This window comes from Rhinolophus sinicus, linkage group LG03, assembly GCF_036562045.2.
Source record: "Rhinolophus sinicus isolate RSC01 linkage group LG03, ASM3656204v1, whole genome shotgun sequence".
Lineage (NCBI taxonomy): Eukaryota > Metazoa > Chordata > Mammalia > Chiroptera > Rhinolophidae > Rhinolophus > Rhinolophus sinicus.
In genome coordinates this window covers 83,865,728-83,892,423 of record NC_133753.1, presented here as the reverse complement: position 1 = coordinate 83,892,423, position 26,696 = coordinate 83,865,728, and the positions used below count along the sequence as shown (strand labels likewise).

The window sequence follows — 26,696 nt, the reverse complement described above, 5'->3', positions numbered from 1 at the left end:
TGTACACCTTATTTAAAAGTAAGTCAATTTGTTATTTGTTATGTATTTTTAGCAGTTTCTCTGTACAATGTGTGAAATTTGAAGGCTTGAATTAAATCAGCCAGCTTCTAGCAGACTGCTTTATCTACATGTTTTAGGGATTATAAAGATAAAAGTAAGGTTACTGTTTCTTTGAGAGCTAACTACTCAGTAAAGCATTCATTTAGGTTTCTTCAAAAGGGAATACTTGGTTTATCAGCAGTCTGATAACACTATGCCTTGTATCACATTTATAGGCATCAGAATTCTTAAAAAAAATGTAGCTAATAATCAGGATGAATGTCATTTACTTTGTTTTGGTCTCTAGGGCATCCTGTTTACTTTGCTTTAAAATTTATGTGAGTCATTTTGGTTATATGCCTTTTTTAATTAGCTCGAAGGAAACAATCGCTGGGGAGAAAGCGGAAATCAATCCTGATCCGATATTGATAGCTACTGTGCTGTAAACTTTGTGTCCTTTCTAATTAAATGTAAACATGTTCAGTACTAAAGTCCAGCATCAATGACAACAGTCACTAGGAAAGATTGCCTAAGTACTGCTCAACTGATTTGCTGGCCTTTATTTCTTTCCTAGTTGTGCTTGTGCAATCATTGCTGGAGTGAATGCTGGTTGTAACTGGCTTTTTTTAGGTCATCTTCTGAGGAAAGATTTGACAAGAATGTAAAGTGCTCTGTAATACCTCAAGTTACTTATTAACTATGTTCTTCTGATAGCTAATCAATGTCATTGCACAGAGTCAAATTTGTTGCACTAAACTGCCCCCCTGCCCAAAGCCAAGTCTTGGTAAATATTTAATGGCAGTAAAGGTGTTTTGCTAGTTATCAAACTGATATGTTAAAGGACTCTTAAAAGCAACTTTATCTTTCTTTCCCTTCCATAAATAATTTGCTCAACAATAGTGTAGGTATAAAAGCATTTGGATTTCATTTTATTGAGTATCTTGTTCAGAAAAAGTCCAAATAAGAATATTTTAAAACAGCTCATTTTGATCAGCACTAAGTCACTTAAACATAAGAAGGAAAAACAAACTACCACCAAACTTCTCCCCTTGGTGAAATGCCAACTTGAAGCATAAAACAACCTAGCCCTTTTCACTTTACTAAACCCTACACCAGACTTGTTTAAAACTCGTTGTACAGCTGCTGTCATAAGGAAATGTTATAAAGTTTCTGTTGCTATGGTTGCCAAATGCTCTGAAAAAAATCAGGAGACATTTGGATTTTTGTTTTTTATTCAACAGTAAAGGTTGGGTTTTACATCTTTATCTTTATAATTATCTAAGTGAGTTTTAGGCTCCCTTGTTTTACTTAATCTAACTCCTAGCTAGGCACAAAAAATGATAGCTTTGATTTTTAAATAAGGAAGAAATCTCTTCAGACTTAAATTTTATAAGAATACTTGATAATTGCTTAGGATCTTTCTAGAAGTGAAGCTGATTTCTTTAAATTTATATTATTTCATGCTTACGGATTTTAAAGGATGTTAACACTCTTTTTTTTTATTCTGGCATATACTTCTGTCTAAAAATTTAATACTAAATGGAATACTAAATTCTGACTGACTTATGAAGAATGAATTTTAATAGCCTAACTGTAGGAAGTCATAAATTATTTCCTAAGTATCAAATAAGAGTTGGTGACTCAAAGCATTGTACTGTATTAATGATTCTTCAAGATACATCCTACATCAAAAGAGTTGACAATAAAGAAAAAAGTGAGAGTAAAAAAGTTAAAGTTAAGTTTTCAGAATGGAAAAATATTACAAATGTGCCTGATTTGAGGTGAAAATGCTGGATTTTGCAATATTGGGATGGTCTGTTTATTTCACTTTGTGGTGATCTGAAAGGAATGTTAATGTATTTTTTTTTTTTTTTTTTTTTTTTGTCTGACATGGAAGAAAAATAGCCTCCTGCTCTCAGTGAAATATGAAGTCAATTTTGAAGGTATTACTGATGGTGCAAATGCTAGAAGGGCAAAGTTTCTGAGTTTTCCCTAAAATCCTAAGAACTAATAACATAGAGTTGTATTACTTTCAGAGAGCAAGGCACCATGCTCCAGCGTTAAAAGGAGATTCATGTTATACATTGCTGACCTCAGTATGGCAAAGTTTGGACAGGTGGCATAGAATATGTATGTTTCTAAATTAGTGTTTCTGTTTTTGTCTCTTGAAGACACGTCTGTATTGATTTTGATCTCTGAAGTCTTATGTGATACAATGATATCTCCTTACTCCTCAAATACTGGCCAGGGTCCCAGGTTCAATCAGAACTAGGGGCAAGCTGGCAGGTACATGTCTGGGGCCTCAATTTAAAATGGTCACAAAAACCTCACTGGAATAAATTAAAAAACATGGTGCTAGTTAACTCATGTTACACAGGTAACCAATTATGCATGTGAATAGAAAAAAATATACATTGGGTATACTGCTGCTGAAAGAGATAGGTGCTTCAACTGGAAATTTAAAACATTTTGTGTTTCTGGCACTGATACACAATCACATTTTATAATGTACAATGACAAATTGGATCAACCACACTTTACCAGCCAGTTAACTTCTGAAACCAAGTCAGATGTGGTGTGATGCCACAGGTGATTTAGCTCTAAACCATTTAATATGTTTCTTCAGAAACTGTCTGGTTTGGAAAATTGCAAAAGATAAGCAGAATAAGCTATGGGAGTACATGATAGGGGTGCCTAACCAAGATTGTGGGATGGGGGTTAAGGGGAGCCTTCTTGGAACACATGATGTCTGAGCTGAGTCTTGCAAAAGAAGTAGAAGTTGCTCAATAAAACAAGGATAAATAAAGGGTATTCTAGCTAAAGAAGGTCGTGTATATCAGCACGGTGATATGAGAACAATTTTGCAGAAAATATTTCACTCATTATGGGCTTGCAAATATGGCTAGTCCTAAACAGAAACCTTCAGATTTTTGTAAAGTGGTGGTGGTGGTGGTGGGAGGAGAGTATTTTAAGAGGGAAAAAGAGTGTTCTCCAACTTCCCAGTTATCTCTGAAACCAAGAGAGAGAATGACTAGTGCTCTGATTGCTGGAAGCCCAATGTGTGCAAACTCTTGGGTCTAGTTGAGCACATGCTCATTTTCAATGTTATCACTCATTCACTCAACAAATATTTACAGAACACCTACTTTGTGCTAGGCACTAGGGATCGAGCAATGAATGAAATGGACCAAGATCCCTACTCTTGTGGCGCTTTAAGAATGAAAAGTATTCAGCATTAGCAAAGACCTACCAGGCAAGTAAGGTCCCTTTCTGGAGAACTTACCTACAGCCCTAGTCCAAGAGGCTCTAATCTCTCACTTATTTTCTACTCTACCTTCTACATCAAGACTCCCAGATACCAATTCTTTGGTTGTTATGCTTTATTTCAAATTTTATATTTTCATGATGAGCCCTCTCTTTATATGTATCTCTGAAATAAATTTTCTGTCAACAAAGTATATATTGCTGTAATGTATCATTTTTAACAGTAAAGTTATATCTGAATATTACGCAAATACCAAAAATCTATTAGTTACAATTTCTGAGAACTATTCAATTGTAAACACTATTCCTTGAAGGTAGCTTATAATGTGAGTTTTCATATATCTGCGTATTTTCCAAAAGATTTGACATACTTTTGAGAAAAAACATTAGGATGAACTGAAATATTCTGATACTATACAAAGGTCTTAAATCATAAATATGAAATTTTGTAATACTTCAATATTTCCAGCTATATTCTGGTAATCACTGACCATAAGAGATTTACTTTTGGGAGTGACAAATACAACTACTACATCTCCTTGAAGCAAGTAAATTATCAAAATAAAGCAACCAATCTAACAAACAGCTAAATGATATACCAAAGATGGAAGTTTTCTTTTTTTTGTCCTTAGAGTCTAATGTTTAGCTAGTTTTGAATTTAGTGGATTAGGGCAAGATAACACTGCTGCAGAGCTTTCTGTAACAAAGAATGTTAGGCTCCTTCCAATAAGCAAGACTATATTTCCTTTACCTGAAAAACGCATAACTATAACCTGCATGTTTTTCATTTAATAAGTTCCTATTACAGATATGTAGACACCTTATCCGTGACACAAGTATAAACATGGTCCAAACTATACTTCGTTCTTCACTGGTAGAATACACTGTGGACAAGTATCACTTAGCTATATTTATTTAGGTGGGGGAATATGCATCTCATCTTGTTCACTACTCAAGAAAATATTTGCTAATTGAAAGACAGATGCAACTAGGCAACAACATAAAAGAATACTGATTTGGATGGGTAAGACTGAAAGCGGGTCTTCAGTTTATTTTTATTCTGTTTGTTCCTGCTACGGGTATGATGAATTCACAAATAAAAAGGTGCCAACATTAATATAATACAGACGAAACCTACATTTTCATCTACATGATATTAATGAAACAGGGCTTCTGCAATAACATTGTCAGCATATACTACTTTTTTTTTGATAATTTATTGAAGCACACTGCAAAACAGAATACAATGGCAAATGATTATTTTAATGACAAAATGACATACAAATGAAGTAAATCCAAACATGAATTGGTAAATATGAATTTTCCAAATTTAAGTTATTAAGGAGATCACTGATATCACACAGAAACAATTTTTAAAAATTAAAAATGGAGTTTTCATGAATAAGATAGTTTCTAAAAGTGCATTCATTTCAAAACTATCTATCTGAGTACCTATAATGTACCAAACACACTATTAGCTCTAGTGTTATAAACTGAATGAAAGCATCCCTGCCCATAAGAGTGCAGTTGAGAAGACAGATAATTATGTATCATATAAACAGGGAAGAGGTACATCTAGTTTGGCTGGTAAATGGGAGGTGAGGGAAGCAACAGGTTATTTAAAAGAGAACAAGTCCTGAAAAAAGCATGGGACAGCATCAATAAAAGCATCATGTGGTGATCATGCTAAGCAAAATAAGTCAGACAGAAAAAGTCGAGAACTATATGATTTCACTCACTTCTGGGATATAAAACTGAAAGGAACAAATGAACAAGACAAACAAACAAAAATTCATAGACACAGACAACAGTTTAGTGGTTACCAGAGGGCAAGGGGGAAGGGAGGGGGTAGAAGAAGGTAAACGGGGTCAAATATATGGTGATGGAAGGAGAAGTGACTCTGGGTGGTGAGCACACATGTGATATATAGAGGATATATTACAGAATTGTACATCTGAAATCTATATAATTTTACTAATGACCCTTATAAATTTAACAAAAATAATAGTAATAAAAATAATAGTAACAAAAAAGCATAGTGCAGGAAAAAGAACAGCATAAGGGCAACTAGAAGCAGTCTGGTGTGGATGGGGCTTCAAGTAAATGACCAGGAAAGGGCCAAAAATAAAGCTGAAGAGGCAGTCATGGGGTAGATCATTAGAGCCTTAAAAACTAGGACATTATCTTGTGGAAGTGTAAGACTTATTGAAAGGTTTTAAGAAGGGAAATGACAGTCAGGAGTTGGGAACAGATGTGACGAGAACAAAGCTGCAGCAGGTCAAATGAATAAGTACAATGAGGATCTGAAGAGGGTACTGGTAGTCACTACAGAAAAGAGAAAACATTCAAGAAATATTTAAAAAGTGAAATAGTTAGAATTTGTTGACTCAGGCATTTAGAAAGAAAAGCAGCTTTTTAAAGGAAGTCGCTGCCTTAGATTTTAGACATTCTGAGTTGGGGTGCCTGTGAAATATCATCCAGAAATGTCCATCAGACAGTTTTCATATAAAAACTGAAACTAAAGAGAAAGGTCAGGGGTGCACATCTGCATTTAGGAATCATTAGCATATACGTCCCCACCTTAAAATCATAGGAATAAGTAAGGGGAGGCAGTCCAGGGAAAAGACAAATAATTATCACAAACAATAAAAAAAATTGCTAAGAGATAGCTATAATAAAAATCATAGTAAGATTTTCTTCCCTAGAAGAGACACTGTCTTTTTTCTGATTAGGTTGGTGCAAAAGTAACTGTGGTTTAAAAGGTTAAAAATAATTGCAAAAACCACAATTACTTTTGCACCAAGCTAATAAATGAAAAAAAAAATCAATCAAACATATTTATCAGCTACCTCCCATGTGCTCTGTATTGAGAGAAATAAGAGAAATGTAAGACTTATTCTCTAGTTAACACTTTGGCAATACTTTATCACATGGATTTATATATAGTAGCTTCTTGTACATAGCTCTCATATCATAACATAGCACTTTATATATTTTCATTCTTTTTTTAACCTTGGGATCCTTTTGTTATCACTTGTCAGCAACAGGATCATGAACATTGATTGAGAGGTGAAAAAAGGCATGGGGTTTGTGGTCAAAGAACCTGGGCTCTTCCATGTAGAATTTGTCTGACTTTGGGCAATTACTGAACTGAATTTTAGATTCCTCAACTGTAAGACAGATAATACAGCTTACTTCATAGAGTTGTTATGGGGATCAACTTAGATTAAGATTATGAAAGAGCGCTGCCAAAAGTAAAGCCCTATATAAGTCTTAGCTAACACCATCACTACACTTTCTGTGGTGGACTACCTAGACAGCTTGGGAAGTGAGGTTTGGAAGATCCGCATCAAAGGTGCCAAAGAAAACTAGCCCCAAAGAAGGCCCAACTTGAGTAGACCCTGAAGCCTAGAATCCAGTAAAAGTAAGGGACCTGGAGCTATGAGCATAATTCCACGTCAGACAGCACAAGGTCATGAACAGAGCCAGTAGACAGAACACAAGGTTCCCTGGACCAGCAGATACTTACACTGGGGCAACTGTATGACCCAGCGTGGAAATGTCTTACATTCTTTATTCTAGGTCATGGCTAAGTAATGAGTTTTTACCAATAAATAACTCTGACAAAATGGCCTAGACAATTTCAGTAATTAAGGAATAACATTGCATATGCAAAGAACAATGGATTTGGTTAAGACACTTTGGTTCTAATTCTATCTTTGCCACTAACAAGCCATTACCTTGACTAATCCTGTTTAACTTCTCTAGGTCTGATTCTAAATCTTCAGATAATAATAATAATAACGATGTCTGTTGTTGTATTGAGTACTTTCAATGTTTTATACACTCATTTGGGCACTTTATATGCAGTATACACATTACGTACAATAACCCTGAATGATAGTTATCATTTTCATTTCCATATAAAATGAGAAAACAGAGGCTAAAGAGGCTAAGTAATTTACCCAGGCGAGTAAATAGTTGAGCCAGGACTGCAATTGTGATATGCCTTCTTCCAAAATTATGCCATCTTTGTTTTTTAAAATATAATTTTCTCAGGACTCTTTCAGGCTTAAAATTTTATAAGACCAATGTTTAATCAAGTACAATTAATACAAGTACACATTTTAAATTCTATTATGTAGTGCATCAAAGATTAGTTTGGGGATCCAAAGAAAACCACTAAGTCTCTCCCTGTTTAACTTTATCACAAAAGGTGAGAAAAAAAAATGTTTATGAACCTTGACGTGGAAGATACAAAGACTGTGAATAATAATATTATAATTGTCTATCAAATGTGTAAGAAAGCTTTTGAAATTTCTTAAAATTGAAAAAATCACATTCTATAGGTAAATAAAATGCACATGTTAACATCATTCATTTTTCAGTCCATTACTGCTGCTTCTTAATACCTCCGCCTGGTTTCGGAAAGCCAAGTCCTTAGAAGGCCGTTTAACTAAAAACACCTAAGGAATAAAGCTTAAGGAAGAAAGAATGAACATCCTGCTACTTGACATTAATCACTTTAATGCTGAGCGCCTAGCAGACAGCTATGGCATTACTCCGAACTGGAAGACACTGAAATTAAAGGACAGGCAGGGTTTTAAAGTTAATGGGAGTTGCACAACTGAAACACTGTACGTCAACCTGTTAATATGCCCCTAAGTTATTGTTCATGGATAGCGCCATTCCTCTGTTTAATCAAGAGTTAAAGCTTGTGCAGCAATTCCCTATTTTTACAATATTATTTCTGACAATAAAGATAACAACTATGAGAATAGTTTTTAGCTGGCTAAACTTGATGTACTGGTTTGGTTAATAAAAAATTCATGACAATTAATGAAATGGATCTATTAAGACAGTTCCCCAAAGTAGTACAACTGCCCCACCTACAAATGAACTTCTCATGACCTGTATTATCCAGAAAGAACTGTAGTGACTTGCTTTAAAAATTGTTACATACAAAAGGTTCAAACCAAATCAAAGCATTACTCAGAAGCTGGCAAGATATATCAAGTGAGGAATGCTTAATATGGCCACCTTTAATCAAGTTTTCATTTGCTGTGCATATTCATAAGACTATTTCTTTTCTACTACTATGCTTTTCTACTATATTAAATTTTAATGAATGCAAATCTACATTTAAAATCATTTTAAGATATTAATAACTAAAAGTTGGCTATGTTCCAGATTTCATACTTTGTTATTCCAACTGCATTGAAAAGAGAGACTGTTGAGTAGCCATATCTCTTTCTTTTCATCTCAAGTCCTTAGTGGTCAAGTGCTAGGCAAAGAGAATAGACAAAAGAATTTTAAGGTTCATAATGATTTGTTTGATATACTTTGACAAATATAACTCAGCAGAACATTTATTTTATACAGTGTCCCCCTTAAAAATAATTCTTTGCTTTAAGTCATGCTTTGATTTATAAAATCAACTGGATGTCAATTCTTTTTTAAATATATATATATATATATATATATATATATATATATATATATATATAATTTCTCTCATTAAACAATCCTATGCCCAACAATGTGAATGGGCTTAATGCTACTGGACTGCACACTTAAAATTGATTGAAATGGTAAGTTTTGTTATATACATTTACCACAACTAAAAAAGAAAATAAATGTGTGATATTTTATGCAACTTGCTAATGGGAAAGTATGTCCCAGAAAAGCTCCTCTTACCCAACAACTGTGGTGGAAATTTTGTATCTACAGGTAACTTATTTTTATTCTTGGAAATGGAAAGCTACTTAAAAGTAACATTGAGGAAGTAGACTGTAATTTTATATTTATATAAATATATGTTCCAAATCCATTGATAAAAAAAAAAAAAAAAAAGAACTTGAAAAAAGTTGAGGAAGTTTCTAAAATCACTTACCAGAAAGTTAAAGATTTAGAAAATATAAAGAAAAACGTGAAAGAATCAGTCTTAGAGGTACAACATCTGGTAACTAGGAAACCTAAAAGAAACAGCAGAAAGAAAGAAAAAAAAAAGGAAGGAGGAAAACTACCAAATAATCTTAAGAAGCATTTCTGAGTTGAAAGACAAGAATCTTCAAATTGAAAGCATCTATAAGTACAGAACACAATAAATGAAAAGTACATCCACTCTCAGACACCTCCTGATGAGACTGAAGAACATTGAGGTGAAAAAATATTTTAGTATTTTCCATGAGAAAAGCCTACAAAGGAAGAATGATTTGAATTAGTCTGGAATCAGTTAATGGAAGCAGAAAAAGAAAAGAGTAATACCTTAAAAGTTTTGAAGGGATATAATTTTCAAATCTGAATTCTATATTCAGAAAACTTCCCTAACATCTACCTTGTTTGGAAGTACTTGAACAGGCAATAAAGCAAGAAAGCAGACTTGGAATTCTAGAAACACTGAAACCAACCCAGAGGAGTAGTGAAGAGAAATCTTAGCATGACAGCTGTGCAGCAGCTTAGAGAGCAACCAACAGGTCAAAATTCTAGCAGGAGGATGAAGGGCTCTGGTGAAAAAAGGAACAACATAAAACAGAAAGTAAGAGACAAGACGGAAAAAGCTGAAATAATAAAGCACAAGATCCAAGAAAAAGAAAGGTAATTAGAAATTTCAGACAGGATGAAACAACTGTACAAGAAAGTCATGGCTCAAATAAGAAAGCAACACAAAATATGGTATGATTTCAAGTACTTGATGGAGAGAAAAAAATCCTTTTGTCTTGATCCAAAAAACATTCTCCTTTGGCACAGGTCCTGACAAATTCAATCCAAGAAAAAGAACTAGATACAGTTCTTGAATACCACGTGGCCAGCACAGTCTATACTGTTGCTTCCTATTTATAAAATAGGAAAATTTTTAATCTTAACATCAACCTGTATAGAAAGCAGTGAAGAATTTCATTACTAATTCCACTGAAGGAAACATGGAGAAAAGAAAATTAAATCCAAATTCTCCACCTTCATTCAACTTGTTGAATACTTTTTAGGACAATTGGGACAATAAGAGCTCTTCACACATCCATATTCTATTTCAATGTTTTCTCAAAGTCTACATTTTGTCAGTTTATATGATACACATGATTATTTAAAATATAATGTGAGCGTGTGTATGCTTTACTTGAGTCTGCTGACAATTGTTTGTGGATTATCTTTGTCAAAGATTTTTTTCCATTTTTAAATTGATAATATCAATTGCAGAACCCATTGATAGGGAGATTAAAATAAAATGGAATAGAGCTATTGATTTGTAGAAATAACTTTGACATGGCAAAAATTTCAGCGACCTGTCAGATCAAGTACCGATGTATGGAATGTGAAAAATACTCCTCAGGTGACAGAAGGAAGAATGTGATCTTGCTGCCATTCCATTCTTTGTTGGCATTAAACCAACAGAAATTATCTTAAGATGGTCTTTGAGAATGTTTGTGGAGTCATATATGAGTTAGAAAGATTTAAAGAGTTATGTAAAAATAAATACCTAAAGAACTTAAACTTGAAGACAAAGGAACATGTCTGTCATGGCATTTGAACCCACGGTATACATTCATTAACATATATTAATTAATGCAAAACTACCTGTGATCCTCATGCACATGAAAGAGTACTGATTTTGAAATTTGAGAGCCTATTGTTCTTTGAGTATAGTAAACAGAGCAAAGGATGACATTTAGTTCTCTAAGGTCCCGTTAGGAAGTTTTTCTCCCCTTGCTCTCGCTTGCTTAACTCTACTGATTTTAAAAGGCAACAGCACAGCAAACAATATTAACTTCCTTGTAAAGATTTTCCCCCCACTCTATCTGTTTTGTAAGGTAGAGTTTCATATAAGATTTCATTTGATAAAAAAATGTCCTGTCCCCCCAAAAGTTTGAAAACATGAAAAAAATTATTAAATTTATTGGGGTGACATGGGTTAGTAAAACTATATATGTTTCAAGTGTACAATTCTATAATACATCATTCAGATAGTGCAAAGATTTTAAGACTATTCAATATGTAAGGAATAAAGTGAAATACTGAGACTTTGAAAGCTGCTAAGTTTGCTAGTTGTTACTAACAAGTAACAATCATTGGCAAACAATCATTTAAGAAAAAAAGTCAATGTGGATTAGTCAAATAAAAAGAATTTTCCTATATATTATAATTTACTTGCAATAACACCAATTAAAACAAATATAATTTCCTGCCAGTGATACTGTGGACACTTTATAAATAAACTACTACAAAACCAGAACTTAGAAAGACTGGTTTCACACCAAGCAGCATATATGGGAGACCTTGGTTCCCATTCTTGTTTTAGAACATGCTGCCGTCTGCAATGGAACTTCTGCAGTCCCATGAACCCACACTGGCTACTGCTGCCAGTGCTGTAGTAAAGACTATCCCCTTTAAAGGGAAGTTTAGCCAAGGACTGAAGAGGTAGAAAGGACTATCGGAACCTAACTGGGGCTTTCCTTCTGGTGCAGTGATTCAAGAAGTAGGATCATGAAACACAGTTTTGAAGAGAAGCATTGTTTTCTGTTGGACAGACTTTTCTGTTTTGTTCTTTATTTACGAATATATCTAGTTTGCAGGCATGTGATGTGGGAGGCACTCTATAATACAGCCTGCTACAGGACTGTTATGAAATCAGCCATGAGGAGTTCTGAACTTTGCCTCCAATCTTGCTTTTCTGGGTCAATGGCCAAGTCATCGTACCTCCTTAGTTTATCTACCGACATTCATCACTGTCTATGTAACCATACATTGAAAAGATAGGTACCAATATCCATTAACTTACTGTAGCAAAATAAAGTTGTACTACACTTATATCATTAAAAAGGAGAACTCACTGGAATTAAATATTAGGATAAACGGATATGTATGTTAACTCCAGCTGCCAGTGGAAGTAAACTGCAAATCAGCAAATCAGCAGCATCAACAAACAGTACTGAATTATCCACAGGCAGATGTCATTGTTCTGCCCCTCCTTACTCTATTTAACATTTTATTCTTGCAGCTTCTAATATACACAAATGCAATGACACAAAGAAATAGCTATAAAACTAAGTATTTCAGTTCCAGGTGAGTATATCTGAAAAATTAAGTATTTCAGTTCCAGGTGAGTACATCAGGAAGCTATGACTGGAAAGCTACCCAGACTGACACAGTGAAATGAGGCTACTAGAATCTAATTAGGTTATATCGTATTGAAGCTAAAACATACTTTGTGTAGCTTTTTAAAAGTGTGGTAAGCACCTCTCACCGAGATTAGAGCCAGGAGAACTATAGCCTAATCATATTCTTTATACATACAAGTAATTATTTCGCCGTTAGGATCATTTAGACAGTATATGAGGTGCTGGAATAAACATTCAAAGAAGACAGTGTCTGTTACGGTCGTTTTTGTAATGATATGAGGTTAGGGTAAATGTTAATTTTTTATATATAGTTATCCAGTTGTTCTATCACTATTTGTTGAATAGACTTTCCTTTTCCCTATGAATTGACTTGTCTACATTGTTGAAAATAAACAGATCATCTATGTGTGGGACTCTATGTGGTACTTCTATTCTTTCACCAGTACCAGTCTCTTCGTATCTGTGACTTTATAGAATATATCTTGACATCAGGCAGTATAATTCCTCCAATGGTTTCTTTTATAAAATTCTTTTGATAATTCTAAATCAATTGCATTCCCATATAAATTTTAGAATTAGCTTGGTAATATTTTTTAATAAAGAGTAAATGAATTTATTAGGACAGTGTTAAATCTACAGATCAACTTGGAGAGAATGAATATCTTTGCAATATTTAGATAGAAAAGTCTTACTATTTATGAACACTGTGTACTTCTCCATTTACTTATGTCTTCCATAATTACTTTCAGCAACCTTTTATAGTTTTCAGGGGACAATGTTAAATTTATCCTTAATTTTTTCATAATTTTGGAAGTGACCATAAAAAAATAAAATTTTAAATTTCATTTTCCAATTGTCCATTGCTCAGAGATAAAAATACACTTGAATTTTGTATATTGACCTGAATTCACTTATTCTAGTAGCTTTTTTGAAGATTCCTTAGGATTTTTCATATATACAATCATATTGTCTGTGAATAAAGACATCTTTATTTCTTTTCAATATATATTTTTTAATCCCACAAGAATATGGGTAACTAATTTTTTAAAAATTAGTTTCAGGTGTACAAAGCAACATAAATAATAGTTAAACATTTATGTCCCTCACAAAGTGATAACCCCCCCAAACTACTACCCCTCTGATATCGTACATAGCTGTTACAATTCCACTGACTATATTCCTTATGCTGTACTTTACATCCAGTGACTATACACACACACACACACACACACACACACACATTATAGTTGACATACAATATTACTCTACTTCAGCTTCAGGTGTACAGCGCAGTGGTCAGGCATGTACACAGTCTATGAATTGATCCCCCTGATCAGTCCAGTGGCCATCTGATACTCTATATAATCTTTACAACATTATTGATTATATTCCCCACACTGTATTTCATATCCCTGTGGCTATATTGTGACTAATTTATACTTTCTAATCCCTTCACCTATTTTCCTATCCTCACCCCCTCCCATCTAGCAACCATCAGTTTTTTACTCTATATCTCTGAGTCTATTTCTGTTTTGTTTTCTCATTTATTCTGCTCTTTAGATTCCCCATATAAATGAGATCATACGGTGTTTGTCTTTCATAGTCTGACTTATTTCACTTAGCATAACATCCTCTACGTCCATCTATGTTGTTGGAAATGGTAAGATTTCATTCTATTTTATGGCTGAGCAATACTTCATTGTATAAATGTACCACAGTTTCTTTATTCAGTCATCTATCAACGGGCATTTCTGTTGTTTCCATATCTTGGGTATTGTGAATAGCGCTGCAATAAACATAGGGGTGGATTTCTTTGGATAGATACCCAGGAGTGGAATTGCTGGGTCAAAAGGTAGTTCCATTTTCAATTTTTTGAGGAACCTCCATAATGTTTTCTATAGTGGCTGCACCATTCTTTTCAATTTTCAATGATTATGACTTCCTACAGGAAGCTGAACTGAAGTGGTGAGTGGACACTGGGTCTTGTTCTGGATCTTACCTAGCAAACAGTCTTTACATTAAATGTTAGCTCTTAGTTTTCCCCTAAATGTTCTTTATCAGTCAGATTGAGCAACTGAATAGATTTTGAATTTCATCACATGCTTTTTCTGTATCCATTGAGAATATTGTTTTGTCTCCTTTACGTTGTTAACATGGTGAATTATATGATGGAGACATGTATAGTTCATTCTATCTGCTTTTGTATATATGAAAAATTTTTTAACTCATTTAAGCTTTTAAAATGCTTTAAATTTTATGTAAACTACAGAATATATATTTTTAAATATAAATATTATTTTTAATGTTTTTAAGAAAAAGTTCCAGATTTCCAAGCCTCTGTATCCCTATGGAATACAGAAAATCAAAATTAAACGCATGCTAGCATTGAAATTCCTGCAACTTTCTCTCAATCCCGTATTGTACCACAATATGCTCCTACAATTTCTTCACTTTTGCTTATACTGTTTTCTAGATTAGAATGCCCTGCTTCCTCCTCCTCTTTTCCTATTAGAATCCTATTTGTTCATACCTCAATTCCCAATCATTCCATAAAACTTTGCCTAGTTCAGTATATAATGATTTCTCCCTTCTGTGACTTCCCATGGTCAAATTATTTTATTTAACAGCATATACCTTTATATACTCATTTGAGTATACTTTTCTTTTTTTACTTAATTATAATTTATTTGATGGTAGCAATTACATACTATCCTGTTACTCTTTTTCCACAGGAGACTGCACAGTCCTTACTAAATAGTGCGCTCTTAATACATTCATATATAACTAAGAATGGCTATTTCATTAGTGATTACTTCTAAATATGGTTAATGTTATATTAGTGATTGTGCTAGAACACTGATAAAACAACAATATCAATACCACAACAATCATTAAAAATAAATGATTCTATGGCTAAAATTACTTTCAGGCACAGTATTTACCTTTTGTAGTCTGACATACGGTATAATGCTTAAAGCTTAAAGGTTCTAAAAAAAAAATCATAGGTAGTCTATTTATAACTCCAGACATTGACTGCAGTTGTAATTTGTACAGTTTGGGTGAACACAGACAGACTGTTCAACTCCAAAGCTGGTCAGATTCTTCTATCATTTTAACTTGGTCTCAGAGGTGTGGTTTCTGTGATAAACATATCAAGCATATCCAAATCAGGGAGTAATGCTGAAGTTCCCGTTTTGCCTCAGTGGTAATTCTGAGAGAGGTGGGGCTTGGGGAAGCTGTCTACTACTAGTATTATAGATGAGTAAAAGGCCCAAGTATCAGATGGGTTAGGTAGTATTTATACTTGTTACTGGCCCAGCTGTGACCTAGGGCAAGTGAGTTCATAGCTCTGTGTTTCAGTTTCCTCATCTATAAAAAGGGGTAATACCTCGCAAAGATGTTGAAAGGATTAAAGAAGATAAGGTATGTATGGAAATCCAAGATAAAAGAATTAGAAACAACTTTAAAATTACATCATTATTTTCTGAGGTAGATTTTTAAACAGAAAACATTGTGAGAAATAGTATATTTTGAACTTGTGCTCTCTAAGAATATATTTTTAAAAGGGTAGGAGAAAAATGAAAAATTATTAATTTTCTAATTCTCAGATTTGTGAACATTAAAATGGCCCTATGTGAATAAATAACTTCTGAAAATAAACTGTTAATCAAGAAGGGCCAAATCGAAATTCAAGCACATCATTTTGACTAGTATTTTTTCAAAGGGTCTTACAAAAAGAAAAAAATAAACACTCCAATTCCAGTGAAAACTTGTTCCCAAAGAAAAATCAAATGATTCCATTTTGCAGTCAGGATATTGTATTTTGAGCCAAAAATACTGAAAAAAAAAAGTGAAATGTATTAACAGAATTACGAAGAAAAGTGAATGACAACTCAATATAAACGCAGCATAAGGATTACAATTACAATGGTTCACATTTATTAAATACCTAAGTCTGTACCCAGGTATTGTACAGAGCATTTGACATGCCTTATTTCATTTGATTTTTTTCTCAGAAATAATATGAGGCAGGTATTATTACAATTCCAATTTTACAGATCAGGAAATTGAGGCTTAGAGAGGTTAATTACCTGTCAAAGTTCATCTAAGCTAGGAAGTCAGAATCTACACCATCTGTCTTACTGTAGTGTTAGCTCTGAATTAAAATATTGTATCATACCAAAAGAATGAATTCAAAATAAAAATTTCACAAATAAAAAGATAAAAAAGGCCCAATTAAATCAGATTTAGAAATAAATGAAGTTTTCTTTATGCAAATTATAATTTAAGTCTATTTTTATGTTACCTTTTAATCATATTACTAATTATAAACCCAAAAGAAATACCTATTAAAAATCAAGTCATGATATAAAGACTAATACTTGACTCTTTGGTTTCACCTGAGTTTTCAGGTAAGAGTAGAATGAATACACAGGTGGTTATTTTAATTCTGAATCTTACACAACAAAACAAACAAAAAAACCAAATGAAACCAAAACAAATAGAAACACAGAATGTATACAGCTTAATTATGACTCAACAGTGTGCCCAGCTTTCTAGAACAAAATCTCAATTCTCACATTTTTTAAAATAATTGATGATGTAGAAAATTTTCATTTTTACAGTTCAAAACAGCTAACCATACTTGAAAGGAAATTTAAACTTTCCATGGATTAAAGTGAATTAAAATATTTAGCAGATAAATAATGTCTAACAAAACTAACCTAAAAGAAAATCCCTAGGCTTTTGATTTTCTTGATTATTTCATATAGTAACTGAATATTGTTTATTTCTGATCTAATCAGAACCAGGTATTTGGGGGAAATAACTGGAACTATATTAACAGGATAGTGATAGTCATAAAGCCCTTATAATCCCAAAGGGAACCGGATATACTGAACATTTAAAACTTAAGAACTAAGCAAAATAGTAAATTAAACCCTAACAAATTCAGAAGTTTCATAAATATCTTAGGTTTAAAACAGTAAGAGGAATAAAATATTTTTATTTTGACCTGAGTGTATAAAACAAATTTTTGTTTGGAATTATGGGAAAAACATTTAATTAAGCCTGTTTTCACCTTTGCTAACTTTTGGAATATCAATTTAAACTTCAGAGAACAACTACTTCATGATTAAAAGAGTGAAAACTCTAGCTATTTAATATATAATTGAGACGGGAATATTTACACATTTAAATGCCTAACTGCAGGTAAACATTTATCCTTTTGGGAGAGGCCCAGATGGAAGAGACCCATGGCAAAATGACAATGTTAAGTCCCGGATATCTGATTGTACTGCCAGTGACACCCAGTCTTAAAAATATTGCTGGATCATCATCATCAGCCTCAGTCAATATTTACTAAGCTCTTTATGACAGCAGTAGCTTTAGAAAGTTTACAGAAATCAACAGTAGCTCAAAGACCTCAGTTTATTATAGCTTGTTCTATATGTTAACATTGTTATTTATTGTTTTTGCAATTAATGAATCAGAATGTTTCTGAACAAAGGTCTTCCATTATTAGTTATTATTTCCCTTTGTCAAATGTTTTAAACTAGTAGTTTAGATTCTTTAATCTAAAACTTTAATGCATTTAATAATGTATCTATGTCACATATAGACAGGAAAGAGAAAACACTTATAATTCAAATATAAATCTAATTGTACTGAGTAAAGTCTCTTGAAATATGAAGGAATTCTCTTCCTTTCATTGTCATTTCTGGCCATAGTTAACGTTCAGCGTACTGAATTTTTAAAAAAGGCACCCTTTCCCCCACTAACCTGTCATGGATCCCTGTTTCTGCCAAGTGGCAGAAGAATGTTAAGATTAATATTTCTTTTAAAGTTGGTAATATTCTTCTTAACACTTTATTTTTCAGAAGCATTTAAATTTTTGAAATGTAAAGTACTTTAAAAAATAGTTTAAAATATTTGGCAAACTTAAAACTTAAGTGAGGTTATCATTTATAGGTATTTAATCTATAATGTAGGTGAATTTACTTTGGGTTGTGTTCCCTTATATATCTCATCTTTTTGTAAAGCACAACACTAACAAAAATCTACCAAAGAAAATGAACTTCATTATCATATATATATATGATATATGATATATGACATATCATATATATATATATGTATATATACACAGGTATGTAGGCATTACAGATTTATTTTTTCATAGATGCTTTTTTTATTTCTAGGCAGGTTATTATGAATAAAGGTATTTTTAAAAATTACAAACTTTTTTCTATATAAATTATACATACACATAAAAAATTCAAATACTTTATTAGGGTACCTCCTCTCACTCACCCCACATATAATAACTAACAGTTAGTTAGTCCCACTTCCCAGAAAACCTGCTGTTAAATTTGTGATGTATCACAATGCTTAAGCATATATTCATACATTCAGTAAGCTTTTACTGACCATTAAAGATGTGCCAAACACCAATTCAGGTGTAAGATGCAGTGGTAAGTGAACAAAATCCTGTCCTTGCAGAATTTAATTTCTAGAGGAAATTCCACAAATACCGTATAGTGTCATCCAGGCATGTCTATCATGAATAAAAATACAGGAGGGTGACAAATAGAGTGGTGTAGTGAGGGGGGCAGGCTATTTTAGGTAGTGTGACCAGGGACATTTAAGCAGAAAGTTGAACAAAGTGAAGGAGCAGATTTGTGACATTTGTGGGGCAGATCACTCCAAGCAGAGAAAAAAGAAGTCAATACCCTAAGATGGGAGCATTCTTAGGATGTTGGAGGTAATGAGGGAGCTAGGGAGGCTAGAGTGAAGCAAGAGTAGAAACATGCTAAGAAATGAGGTTAGAGAGGTAGTCAGGGGCCAAGGCATGTGCCTATGTGTATAAATACTCTTTTTATAAATAAATAAGATCACAGCATACATCTGTGGTCACAATCTTAAATGCCTATATGACAGAGGCATATGATTTTAAATGTATGAAGTAGGCAGGATGGAAAATGTGGTGAGATGACAGTATGTGCTCCTTTTAGAGAGAGTAGCTTTTACTTTGCCTGTTTTGTTAGCCTCAAAATAATTGTTCAAATGCACAGTTGTGATGGTTAATTTTAACAGTCAACTCATTTAGGCCATGGTACCCATTTCTATCCACAATATGTGTGGGCCTCAGCTAATCAATTTAAGGCTTTAAGAGAAAGACTGAGACTCCCCCAAAGAAGAAGGAATTCTGCGTCTTGGGACTTATCACTGCAACATCAGCTCTTCCCGGGCTCTCCAGCCAGCTGGCTCGCCCTACGGATTTTGCACATGCTAGCCAGCCCCACAACTGCAGGAGCCACTTCCTTAAAATAAAGCTCTCTCTCTGTATAAATACAGTATTGCTTCTGTTTCTCTGAAGAACCTTGACTAGTACATCCCCACACCTTTGCAAACAACTAACTGAGATGATGGACTAGGTCCCTGTAAACTCCAGTCATTTCATTCAACACTGAATTATATGCACAGCACAGACTACCACTCAGTAGAAGAAACTTTTAATGTGAAGAAACTTTCAATCTAGTGTTAATTTTGATCATTTATTCATGTTTGGCAAATATTTACTGAAGTCCTGGTAGGAGAATTAAGAGAAATATTCATGCAACTACTACACAGGTAAGCATGAGTGAGCCACTGTGAATAACTATGATAGTTTTAGGTAGAATGAGACCACTTCTGGTTGAGAAGATCAGAAATAGATTAATGGAATAGTTGGTATTTAAATTGTGTTCTGAAGGCTCAATAAGAATATGATAGGCAGAGATGGAGTATTCCAGGAGGAATTGGTGACATATGGGAAAGCACTGAAGTAGGAAACTTCACAATGTGTCCTGGAAATAGTGAATGACGCATTTTGGGAGTCCAAATAATAGTCAATTTAGCATAACAAACATTTGTTGACTGCCTATGATGTGAGGCAGTGTATTGGCATCGGTGACACAAACATGAATGAAACAGGAAGGCAAAAAGATCACTGATGAAATATTAAATCTGAAAGAATTGGCGGCAATATCAAGGGTTTATAAATGTTAGGTTAAAGAGTTTAGAATTTATTCTATAGGTAAGGTGGTATTAAATACAGTTGATGGGTGAGTGAGAGGTTGAAAAAAATGTTTCAGGAATCTTAAGAGGAGTAAGGAATGCAGGTAAGTACATGAAGTAGCAAGAAAAGCCTAGGCATGAAATTATATGCCTCTGGTCTCAGGTAGGAACTTTGAAAAATAAGAAGGCAAAAGTGACAGACATTGCAAGAAAAAGAAAAAACTAGCAAAATTTGGTTACTGATTGAATGTGTGTAAAAGAACCAATTAAAGATTACCTATGTAGAAGGCAACTGACACCTGTGGAACTATAATAATAGTTATTCTGAGTACCAAGACCAAGGGAAACACTTTACTTTTTAATCTAACAAAATACAAAATTAATTTATTTCAAGCTAATAGAAATAATGTTAGTAGATGGCAAACCCCAGGACTTATACTTGGCAAGCCCAATCTATCTCTGGGTCTTTGGCTAACCACAATGATTACATGGCAAAACATTTTATAAAATTCTCTTAAAAGAAGAGGCTGGGTCATTTTATAGAAAAATGGAGAGCAGTTGAGAGCTATACATGTTGAATTTTAGTTTTATTCTTGTAATTGACTGTTAGAATAAAGCACAGAAAATAGTGAAATCCAATAGTGCAAATAATGTTCCTCTGGATACAAGTCATAGAAGATATAAAATATTTGAGTAGAAATAGCCTCTTTATTAATTTAATTGTTGTCTTATATCTCAATAAATAATACTTTCATGTTAACAATAATACTATGAATATATTTCCTTTGTACAGTGCTTTATAGTTTTTAAAAACATTCAAATATGACATCTCACTGATTTACATAATAAGGTCATATATTTTATCTGTTTACAGGTAATAAAACTGACATTCAGAAGTTAAGTAACTTACTAAATGTCACATTTTGTAAGTTGAGAGGAGGAAGGAAATAATTTTTAATAATTATATTAGAAATCCCTGCACATATAAAAAATGAAAACTTTAAGGTTTTTTGTTGTTTTTTTAACTTCATTTTAGTTTTCTTTTTGTTTTGCATTTCAGAGCCACCAAGAAATATATGTGGTGACTTGAATAGTAAAGGTGAAGCCAGCTGTACATTAAAAAGACCTTCAAACGAGGCAAAACTTAATGGTATAAGAACATTAAAATTTCTTTAAATTATGGGCCTTGGGTTTAGAGAACATTTTATGAATTTGACATCAAAGGCAAGAGAAGTAAAAGCAAAAATAAATGAAGTGGAGTACTCGTGTATCAAACTAAAAAGCTTGTGCATGGCAGAAGAAACCATCAACAAAACAAAGAGGCAACCCACCAAATGGGAGAAGATATATGCACACAACACCTCCAATAAGGGGCTAATATCCAAAATATATAAGGAACTCATACAACTCAACAACAAAAAACCAAATAATCCAATTAAAAATGGGCAGAACACCTGAACAGACTTCTCCCAAGAAGATATACAAACGACCAACAGATATATGAAAAAATGCTCAACTTCACTAGCTCTTAGGGAAATGCAATTCAGAACCACAATGAGATATCACTTCATACTTGTTAGAGTGGCTATTATCAAGACAAGTAATAAGTGTTGGAGAGACTATGGAGAAAAAGGAACCCTCATACACTGCTGTGGGAATGTAAATTGGTGCAGCTACTATGGAAAACAGTATGGAGGTTCCTCAAAAAGTTAAAAATAGAATTACTATATAACCTAGCAATCTCTCTTCTGGGTATCTACCTGCAAAATCTGAAAACATTTATCTGTAACGATATACTCGTATGTACCCCTATGATCACTGCAGCATTATTTATGGTGGCCAAAACATGGAACCAAACGAAGCGTCCTTCGATAGATGATTAGATAAAGAAAGTGTGGTATATATACACAATGGAATACTACTCTGCCAAAAGAAAAGATGAAATACTGCCATTTGTGACAACATGGATGGATCTTGAGATTATCATGCTAAGCAAAATAAATGAGACAGAAAAAGTCGGGAACCACATGATTTCACTCATATGTGGGATATGAAACTGAAAGCAACAAATGAATAAGACAAACCAACAAACAAAAACTCACACACAGACAACAGTTTAGTGGTTACCGGAGGTAAGGGGGGAAGGGGAGGTAAAAGAGGGTAAAGGGGGTCAAATACACGGTAATGGAAGGAGAACTGACTGTGGGTGGTGAACACACAATGTGATATATAGATGATGTATTATAGAAATGTACACTTGAAACCTATATAATTTTACTAACCAATGTCACCCCAATAAATTTAATAAAGATAATTTTTTTAAAAAGAGAAAAGAACAGTTCTTGATGCTAAACATCACTAAACAAAAATTGAATATACCTCATATGAAAGGGTGACAAATGTCACAAAATGTTAGAATTAGAAAAAGCCTCCAGCATCAAAGTTAAAGAAACTGAAACCCAGGAAGCTTGGAGCTTGACAATGGTTTTTTCTTTTGATTACTGCTTTAGCAGTATGAGACCACAACACAGTTCCATGGATAGTTAATTCCTGTACAAAATATATATGTAACAAAATTTGTATGTCATGGGGTAGTCCAATTAGCACAGATGATTAGAACATAGAACGAATGAGTCAGGTTCCAGTGTTTAACCCGTCTGGATGAGAGATTTGCGTTGAAAGAAACGTTGCTTCATGGCTCGAGTCGGCATGCTATAATCACTGTTGACTGTCTTATCAATGTGTCATTCTGACTAAGTGAACATATGGTTCAATGAAAAACTATCACCACCATAAAAAACCCCAGCCAGATCCTAGTGACAGTAATATTTCTGATTGCTAAGACTAGCATACATACAGACAAGAAGTGTATATAAGAACTCAAAGACCCATACTAAATAAAATTTATAAAAAGAATGCAGAGAAAACTTTAGAATCTCACTCTCTTTTTTGAGTATAATTTTACATGGCCTCTATCTTTACGGCATCTATGACTTTGACATGTGTATTACAAACCCAGTAAATAGGGTTCATGCTTAGTCCAGTTTTCACTGTGTCAAACACATAAGTATACTATTTAATTATTAAAAAATACTAGTACAATTATAGGAAACATACTACCTTAAAATATGGAGCATTCTATTAAATAGTTTTGGTCTAAAATGTTAACTTTACTATGTTGCGAAAGGCATTACAACTTCCCACAGGGAATTACCCATAATATAATGAAAATTTAAAACAAACTGCTGTTATTATAAGTAAGTATATTAAATCCTAGTCTATTGGCACCGAACAACAGGATCTAATTCTTATATACACATTTGAATTTACATTCTTTAAGCAAAAGAAAATATAAGGAAGCACTATAAAATTAGCCAACTTTGAAACTTAGGCATTCTCTCGATTAGAAAAGAGTTTGTTATTATTATGCCTCCTGAACTTAGGAATGCAGCTCTACAGGTTTACAACAACAGGAAAAAATCATTACCAAATACATATCTAACCCGTACAAGTTTAAGACTCTTCCCTGATGAAACTGTTGAGAGTAATGAAGCAGCTGCAAAGGAACTCAGCAATCGGCACAGCCACAAGGAGGTACTAATACTTGACTAACAGCACTTGTGTAATAAGCGAACTTTAGTTTCACACTTCATATTGGTATTCCTCTCCTGTTCTCCCTTCTGCTTAATGTGAAAGAGCTGTCAGTTATAATGGGAAGTTAACTATCCCTACCCATCCACCTCACTTGCCCCGTCCCTAACTCTGCCAAAAGGCCGCTGTTTCCTTTTCTTAGTACTCAGTCTTCTAAAACTCAAAGGAAACAGAATAGAGAAACTCGGAAAAGTACACTCCCATATTCCTTATTTCCAGAGAGGGAAATGGAATGCTTATAGTAACAGTAGCTCTTAGCATAACCCAGCAAGAGAAAATAATTTTTTTGGAAAAAAAAATCACTAATTGGTAGAAGTGAAGGCAAGGTAAAACGAATCATCAGCATATCTTCATCTGCCCCTAAAATTAAACATCTTCCTCTTCTTTGGCTGTTGGAAAGCTGAGAGCCAGACTTCTTGATGCCTATTCTTTTGCTGTTTTCATGGTGTACGTGCAAACTGTATACTGACTCTATCCTGAGTCCAGCCTCTGTCCTATTCCTATAGTTTTCTTAGCTGTTTTCTATTAATTGGTAAATAACTTCCTTTGGTATGACAATATTCATATATATATATATATATATATATATATATATATATATATATTTGTATATGTAAGTATAAAACTGATTTGAATAACTCTAAGAGTATTTTTTCTTAAACTTTGCTAAACAAAATCCATTATGACTTCTTTATACACACACACACGCACACACACACGAAAATTACAAAATTAGTCTTGGTTTTCTTCACATAAAAATGGAACTTTTCCCCTGTCCTCTCTAACACAGGAAACTTTGAGGAAAAATTTAATAGCTGTATGAATTCATTGTTTTATTTATTGATTCATAACCACCATCTGTTCATGTGTGTAACAAATATTGTTTACTTCCATTTAAATCAATTTAAATCAGAATGTGAGTTTCCAGGAAATTTAACTTTTGCTGTTTTTGGTAATTGCCTCTCCCCTTCTAGAGTTTTATATTCCAGGGATCTTCCCCTTATTCCATGTAAAATAAATTTCTGTATATCTTCACAGAACGTTCTCTGTACCTTTTTAAAAAGTTGTGCTAAAAGAACATAAAACTTACCATTTTGACCATTTTTTAACTGTACAATTCAGTGGCATGAAGGACATTCACAACGTTGCATAACCATCACCACTATCCATTTTCATAACTTTTTCATCATCCCAAACAAACTCTGTACCCATTAAACAATACCTCCCTAGTTTCTCCTTCCCCCTGCTCCTGGAAACTTCCATTTCCTCCCCGTCCTCCAGCACTTGTTAATCTGTGCATATTCTACTTTCTGTCTCTATGAATATTCCTATTCTAGGTACCTCGTAAAAGTGGAATCATACATTTACCTTTTCTGTCTGGCTTATGTTAACTAACATGTTTTTTTTAAGGGTTATCCATGTTATAACATATATCAGAATTTCATTCCTTTTTATACCATTGTAGGTATATAACACCTTTGTTTATTCATTTCTCTGTTGATGGACATTTGGGTTGTGTCCACCTTTTGGCTAATGTGAACAATGCTGTTATGAACACTGGTGTACAAGTATCTGTTTGAGTCCTTGCTTTCCATTACTCTGGGGTATATACCTAGGTGTGGAATTGCTGGATCATATAGGAATTCTAGACTTAACTTTTTGAGGAACCACCAAACTGTTTTCCACAGCAGATGCATCATTTTACACTCCTATCAACAATGCACAAAAGTTCTCTGTACCTTTTTGTTTTATAGAAATGTGGATTTCCCTGAAGGATGCCTTTCCTATTTTTTGTGAAATACCACACATTTTTCTGTGTATCACTCCATTGATATATAAAGAGTGACATATACCTATAATGTCCCTCTTTATTTCAACATGTAGCTTTTATCTATCGTTAGATCATTTTCTGTTATGTCACTTATAGTGAGTGCTCTAACATATGCCTATATTTTCAGAGACTATATCCAAATGGGTACTTAATACAGTGGTACTTTGGTTTTCGAACGTTTCCATTGACGAACATTTCGGTTTATAAACGCCGTAAATTTTATGGATCTATGGTATCATTAGATAGTAAAATTAATGCTAAATTTGCAGTTTTAGGGGTTGATTTTAAAGGTCTGGAATGGACTAATCCATTTTACATTACTTTCTATGGGGAAACCGTGCCTCGGTTTTTGAATGTTTCAGAACTTGAATGGTCTTCCGGAATGGATTATGTTAAAAAACCGAGGTACCGTTGTACTTTAGTTTCCTAAATCTTTGACTTCATAGATAGAGACCCTCACCTCCTCTCAATTTCAACTGTCCATTTCAATGGCAACGTCTTAAACATCGTCATTGCTCAGACTAATTCCTTCACCTCTCAGATCTGAAATAGCAACATTCAATTTTCTGATTACAACTTCTAATCCTTTCAGCTCTTAAATTTTTTTTACTCCCTCTTCATTTACTCTGTAATGTCCTTAATATTTATGATTTCTCCTGTTCTCTCAGCATACATTTCCTGTCTTATTTAGCTTAGACTATCATTCATCATTTCAACAACTCTTCTGCTAGTGGACC

At 33.5% G+C, this 26,696-nt stretch overlaps 1 protein-coding gene across 15 annotated transcripts in view; it reads right to left on the bottom strand.

Annotated features, from left to right (window-relative positions):
• MIPOL1 (mirror-image polydactyly 1) overlaps positions 1-26,696 on the bottom strand; it is a 251,042-nt gene that overhangs the window by 52,627 nt on the left and 171,719 nt on the right. Inside the window, exon 12 of one of the 15 annotated variants that reach the window (XM_074328165.1) lies at positions 16,133-16,256. The exons of the other annotated variants lie outside the window; for them this stretch is intronic. Within the exon in view, the coding sequence (XP_074184266.1) occupies positions 16,148-16,256 (109 nt within the window). The 3' untranslated portion in view covers positions 16,133-16,147. Of the gene's footprint in view, positions 1-16,132; positions 16,257-26,696 lie in introns of those variants that run through there. 15 annotated transcript variants of the gene reach the window in all.